A 6,117-nucleotide genomic window follows, 5' to 3' on the forward strand; every position below is an offset into this window, starting at 1 on the left:
GGAAGTTCTGTTTATTTGAGGCTTTGTTTTTTAGTATAATTATAAAATTCATGTATTTTTTTTAAGATATTTTTGTATTGATTTTTTACAGAGAGGAAGGGAGAGAGATAGAGAGTTAGAAACATCGATGAGAGAGAAACATCGATCAGCTGCCTCCTGCACATCTCCCACTGGGGATGTGCCCGCAACCAAGGTACATGCCCTTGACCGGAATCGAACCTGGGACCTTTCAGTCCGCAGGCCGACGCTCTATCCACTGAGCCAAACCGGTTTTGGCTCATGTATTTTTTACTATTTGATGTGTTTTAACTCATTGCAGTTGTTATTTAATTTTGATTCTCAAATTGTCCCAAATTTTGCCATTGTGAGTTCCTGCACATTGGCTCCTGTTCTTTTGACATTCCCTTTGTCTTTGCTAGCTCCCTTGCCTTCTGGTAAAACATGGTGTTCTGGGCTCATTTTGTACATCTCCTGATCACACCTGGGACCAGCCATTTCTAAAAAGAGAGCCAGTTTCCATTTGTGGGGAATGGTATTTATAAACTACTATAGGGTTTAGCGCTATTCATTGCTACTGGGTTATCTTGCTTCTAATCCAGGAAGTAAAAATAAGCTTAATAAACTGATAAGCTGGATTTCATTAAAATTTAAAACTTCTGCTCTGTGAAAGACAATGTTAAGGGAATAAAAAGACAAGCCAGTGTGGGAGAAAATATTTGCAAAAAAAAAAAGCATATCTGATAAATGACTGTTACTCAAAATATACAATGAACTCTTAGTCCTCAACAATAAGAAAACATCTCAACTTAAAAACGGACAAAAGAGCCCTAACCGGTTTGGCTCAGTGGATAGAGCGTCGGCCTGTGGACTGAAGGGTCCCAGGTTTGATTCCGGTCAAGGGCATGTACCCTGGTTGCAGGCACATCCCCACTAGGGGGCGTGCAGGAGGCAGCTGATCGATGTTTCTCTCTCATCGATGTTTCTAACTCTCTATCCCTCTCCCTTCCTCTCTGTAAAAAATCAATAAAATATATTTTTTTAAAAATCAATAAAAAAAATATATTTTTTTAAATGGACAAAAGAGCCCTGTCTGGTGTGGCTCAATTGGTTGGGCATCGTCCTGTGCACCAAAAGGTTACTGGCCCAATTCCTGGTCAGGGCACATGCCTGGGTTGCAGGCTCAATCCCCAGTAGGAGGTGTGCAGGAGGCAGCCAATTGATGTCACATTGATATCTCTCTCTCTGTTCCTTCCTCTCTCTCCCTCTCCCTTCCTCTGTCTCTAAAAATCAGCTAAAAATCTAAAGGGAAAAAAAAGCTGGCAGCCTTTAAAAAGGGGGCTGAGAGACAAAGGACCTGAACAGATACCTCACAAAGAAGGTATCAGATGGCAAATAATCAGATGAAAAGATGCTCCACATCATATGTCATTAGGAAAATGAAAATTAAAACAACAATAAGATACCACTATGCACCTATTAGAATGGTCAAAATCCAAAACACTGCCAACACCAGATGCTGGCAAGGATGTGTGACAGTAGGAACTCCCATTCATTGCTTGTGGGAATGCAAACAGCACAGCCACTTTGGAAGAAAATTTAGCAGTGTCTTACAAAACTAAATATATTCTTGCTATATGATCCAGCAATCATACACACAGGAGTTGAAAACATATGTCTAACATAGAAACGCACACTTTGAAACCTATATGTTCATGTTGACCAATGTCACCTCAATAAATTTAATGAAAAAAAATACTGTATACGAATGTTTACATCAGCTTTAGTCACAGCTGTCAAAACTTGGAAGCAACCAAGATGCCCTGAGGTAGTTGATGGGTAAATAATGTGGAGCATCCAGACAATGGAATGCCATTTGGCACCAGAAAGAAGTCATGAAAGACAATGAGGAATCGGAAATACATATTGCAGTCGACCCTCAAACAACACGGGTTTGAACTGCATGGGCCCACTTATACGCAGGCTTTTCAATAAATACCACTACTGGGGTATTTTGTTCTTTTTTTATTATTGATTTTAGAGAGAGAAGAAGGGGGGAGAGAGAGAGAGAGAGTGAGAGAGAAACATCAATTTGTTGTCCCACTCATTCATGCATTCATTGGTTGATTCTTGTATGTGCCCTGACTGGGGATCAAACCCACAACCTTGGCATATCAGGACGACGCTCTAACCAACTGAGCTACCCGGCCAGGGCCATGATCTGTAGTTGGAAGTCAGTGAGTGTGGAGGGCCGACGGTCTGCATCGATCTATACCATTTTACGTAAGGGACTTGAGCATCTGCAGGTCTGGGTATCTGCGGGGGTCAAAGTTACAGGAAGATTTCCCACTACATTGGGCGGTGCAGGGGGCAGGGGGGAAAGCATTAAGTTCCACACTGTTCAAGGGCCAACTGTAGTAACTGAAAGAAGACAATCCACAAAGTCTACATATCGTATGATTCCAACTATATGACATTCCGAAACAGGCAAAACTATGGCGACAATTAACAAATCAGTGGTTACAAGAGTTGGGTGAGAGGGAGAGAGGAATAGATGAAGCACATAGACTTTCTGGGGCAGTGAAACTATGCTGTATGATAGTACAATGGGTACATGTCATTGTATGTTTGTCAAACCCCATAGAATGTACAGCCCCAAGAGCGAATGCTAATGTAAACTATGGACTTGGTGATAATGAGGGGTCAGTGCAGGTTCATTGATTGTAACGAATGCACACTCTGGTGCAGGATGTTGATGCTGGAGAAGACTGTGCATTTACAGGGACAGGGGATGAGCAACCCTTCCTATTTTCTGTCAATTCTGCTGTGAACCTAAAACTTCTCTAAAAAATACAGCCTATTTTTTTAATTATATTTATTTCCCACTTATATAACAGGTAGCAGGGGTTTTGTCCAACTTATTTGATTACATAATTCTCTCTTTCACTTATGTGAAAATTTTGATTACTTCTTTGCTTTATCCTGCAGAATACATATAACAGTCTTGAAATCACAATGCTAATATTGGCTACTAATAATAATACTATTAAAAAGACTTTAAGATTTCTTAGAGTTCTTTTTTTAATTGAAATACCCTTCTAGGGATGTAGAGTAAAAAGTGCTATGTTTTAAAGTCATTTGAAATAGTTCTTCAATATGTGGATATGCCATCAGCTTGGAATACAGCTATGTTCATTTATGTTCATTTTTTCAATTAAGGGATTACATTACAATTGAACTAGCCAACAACAAGGCTCATACTAGAGTCAAAACTTACTTGCCTACTTAACTCTGTGGTTTTCTCTCAGTCCATCCAGTTTTTTCAAACAGAAGAGTTCACTGGACCTAGGACATAGTAGGTGCTCAATAAATAAGTGCTGATTATTAAATGGATGAATGAGTAAACAAATAGACTCACCATCATGACTTCTTTTCAGTGATGGCGTTTCCAACAATCCAAACAAGTAGATTACAATTCAACATGAACTTAGAATGTTTCCTAAATCCAAGAATTCCTGCATTTCAAACTGGCTTTTACATAACGGATGAAACATTATTTCTTCATCTGTTTACTAAGTTATTGTTTACTACTTACTATCTTCATAAAGAAACACTCAGTGACCTGGACTGGCAAGTTTTACAGAAAGAATAAAAAGGTTCTCTTTGCCGGGCTGATGTGGCTCAGTGGTTGAGCTTCAAATTATGAACCCGGAGGTCAAGATTTATTCTCCCTCAGGGTTGCTGGCTCAGATCCCCAGTAGGGGGCGTGCAGGAGGCAGCTGATCAATGATTCTCATCATTGATGTTTCTATGTCTCTCCCTCTCCCATTCTCTCTAAAATCAATATATATATATATATATATATATATATATATATATATATATATATGAATGTAACTCTACACTTAACTGTATGTTACCCCGTTAATGATTACTCGGAAAAGAAAGTGGCAGGGCTGGGTTAGAAACGGAATATAAGCTAACACAATAGCAATGCTATTGGATCCCAGATATGTTGTCCTGGGTAAGAAAATCCTGGGCAACTGGTTCTCCTGAGTAAGAACTCAGGTCGGTCAGCCCAAGAGACTGCTTTCTTTCTAAATAACACTTTTCTCGCTCGGACCCATCTCACTTCCTACCAGGACTTTCTGTCAGCAACGCACAGGCATCCAGACCTGCGGAGCCTAGTAGAAACCGAGACCGCAGATCACCGCGGAGCAGCTGGACGTGAGCAGCTCAACCCAGTGATCCGGACCCCGCGCCGCTCAGCTCCGCTCCGCTCTGCTCCCCTCCCCTCCGCGCGCACGGCGCCCCGCCCCGCCCCGCTCCCGCTAAGCCCCGCCTCCCGGGCTCCGATAAACTCGACCTCCTCGTAACCACACGTCCTCTCTACGCCCCACCTCCCATAACGAGCCACTTTTGATGGCCTCCTTATATCAACAAGTATAAGAGTAAGACTGTTCACGCTAAAACGCTAGGTAAAATTCTAACCAGGCGAAATGTACTTCTAGGGCCCTCAGACTCCAGGGACGCCGATGGGCCGCCCCCGCCCTGGCCCCGATCACGCGGCAGGTCAGCGGCCACACCGCCGCAGTCCGGGTTCCGAGCGGCCCCACCGCTGCCGCCCCGGTTCCGAGCGGCCCCGAGCACGGGCAGCCGCTGGCCGCCTCCGTGGCCGAGCTCCCCGTGCTGGACGCGAATGGAAGGCGGGTGCCGTTCGGCGCGCTGTTCCGGGAGCGCCGAGCCATCGTGGTCTTCGTGCGGGTGAGCGCGGGCGGCGGGGCGACCTCGCCAGCAGCCGGGGTGGAGGTGGCTTCCCCAGCCTCGGCCGGGAGACCCTTGGGGGCCCGAGAGTCGGGTCGGAGGCGGCGTCCGCCCGCCCTTCCCAGGGCCGCCCACTGGGGGCGTCGGGAGCGCGGAGGGCCGCTGGCTTCCCAGACGGGAAGGACCAGGATCCGCCAGGCCCAGGCCCTTCCTCTGCCAGCGAGGAGGCCTCTCGGGGACGGGGCGCCCCGTTTTCAAGCGCATTGGGCGCCGCGATACCCTTTGCTACCCAACCTGGGTGCTGGTTAGCGTCCTGCGGGCTGACGCGCTGGGTCCCGCTGCCCCGGAGGGTGTGGGCTCTGACTTGTTCTCTTTGCTGGTGGGGCTGCAGCATTTCCTGTGTTACACCTGCCAGGAGTACGTGGAAGATCTGGCCAAAATCCCCAGGAGTTTCTTGCAAGTAAGTTTCCAAGAACAGCAGCGCGCCCTACTCCTGGCCTGGGGCACGTCCCCCACATTTATCAGCGGGCGGTGGGGTCGGGGCAGGGGGAGGGGGGGGGAGCTCCTTACCCGGTTCTCACCTCCCCGCCTCTCCAGCTCCTCCTAAGGGGGCGCGTTAGGGGCCCATCCCGGCTCCATGAGCTGGTGCTGCGGCTTATGAACATGCCAACCACAGTAATGCTTTTGACGCTACCCGGTAACCTGCCTACTCACAAATGTTGGATGACGAAGACCAAAAACACAAATGCTGGCAATTACTGATATTTTTTTCCCTAATTTTATAATAAAAACACTCCAGATAGTTGCTCATTACAGGGAAACACTAATATATCTTAAAGGTGAAAAATTGTATGTGTACTGGGGTGCACATTCCACCTCCCTGTGACAACCAAACACATGTGTTTTTCGTCAGGCACATGCATAGAGATTTGTCCCCAGGTGAGCTTTCCAGTGAAGGCATTGGGCAGCCTTTGTGAAACTCAGGTCTGTTTTCCCCAGACCTTACAATTGAGATGTGAAAAAATAAAACTGATTAAATAATACTACTTCAATCATTTTTATTCTTTGCTGAAGTATTTTTATTGATTTGTTTTTAGAGAGAGGACAAGGGTAAAGGAGAGAGAGAAACATCAGTGTGAGAGTGAAACATGGATAGGCTGCCTCCTGCACACCCCCTAGCGGGGACTGAACCCACAGCCTTCTGGTGCACAGGACACCACCCAGCAACTGGGCCGCATCAGCCAGGGCTACTCTTCTTTAAAGTACACTTTTGGGGGGAGTGTAAAGAATTACTACTAGAGGCCTGGTGCACGAAATTCGTGCACGGCTTGCGGGGGGGGGGGGGGGGGGGGCCCT

General features: G+C 46.2%; 1 protein-coding gene across 1 annotated transcript in view; it reads left to right on the forward strand.

The window, feature by feature from the left end:
• The first annotated feature begins 4,009 nt into the window (after positions 1–4,009).
• The window catches only part of LOC102435921 (thioredoxin-like protein AAED1), a 10,338-nt gene continuing 8,230 nt past the window's right edge, over positions 4,010–6,117 (forward strand). The window contains exons 1-3 of the mRNA XM_023747493.1: positions 4,010–4,021; positions 4,525–4,761; positions 5,153–5,221. Coding sequence (XP_023603261.1) covers positions 4,010–4,021; positions 4,525–4,761; positions 5,153–5,221 — 318 coding nt within the window. The remainder of the gene's footprint in view (positions 4,022–4,524; positions 4,762–5,152; positions 5,222–6,117) is intronic.

The sequence above is a fragment of the Myotis lucifugus genome, unplaced genomic scaffold, assembly GCF_000147115.1.
Source record: "Myotis lucifugus unplaced genomic scaffold, Myoluc2.0 scaffold_894, whole genome shotgun sequence".
Taxonomy (NCBI): domain Eukaryota; kingdom Metazoa; phylum Chordata; class Mammalia; order Chiroptera; family Vespertilionidae; genus Myotis; species Myotis lucifugus.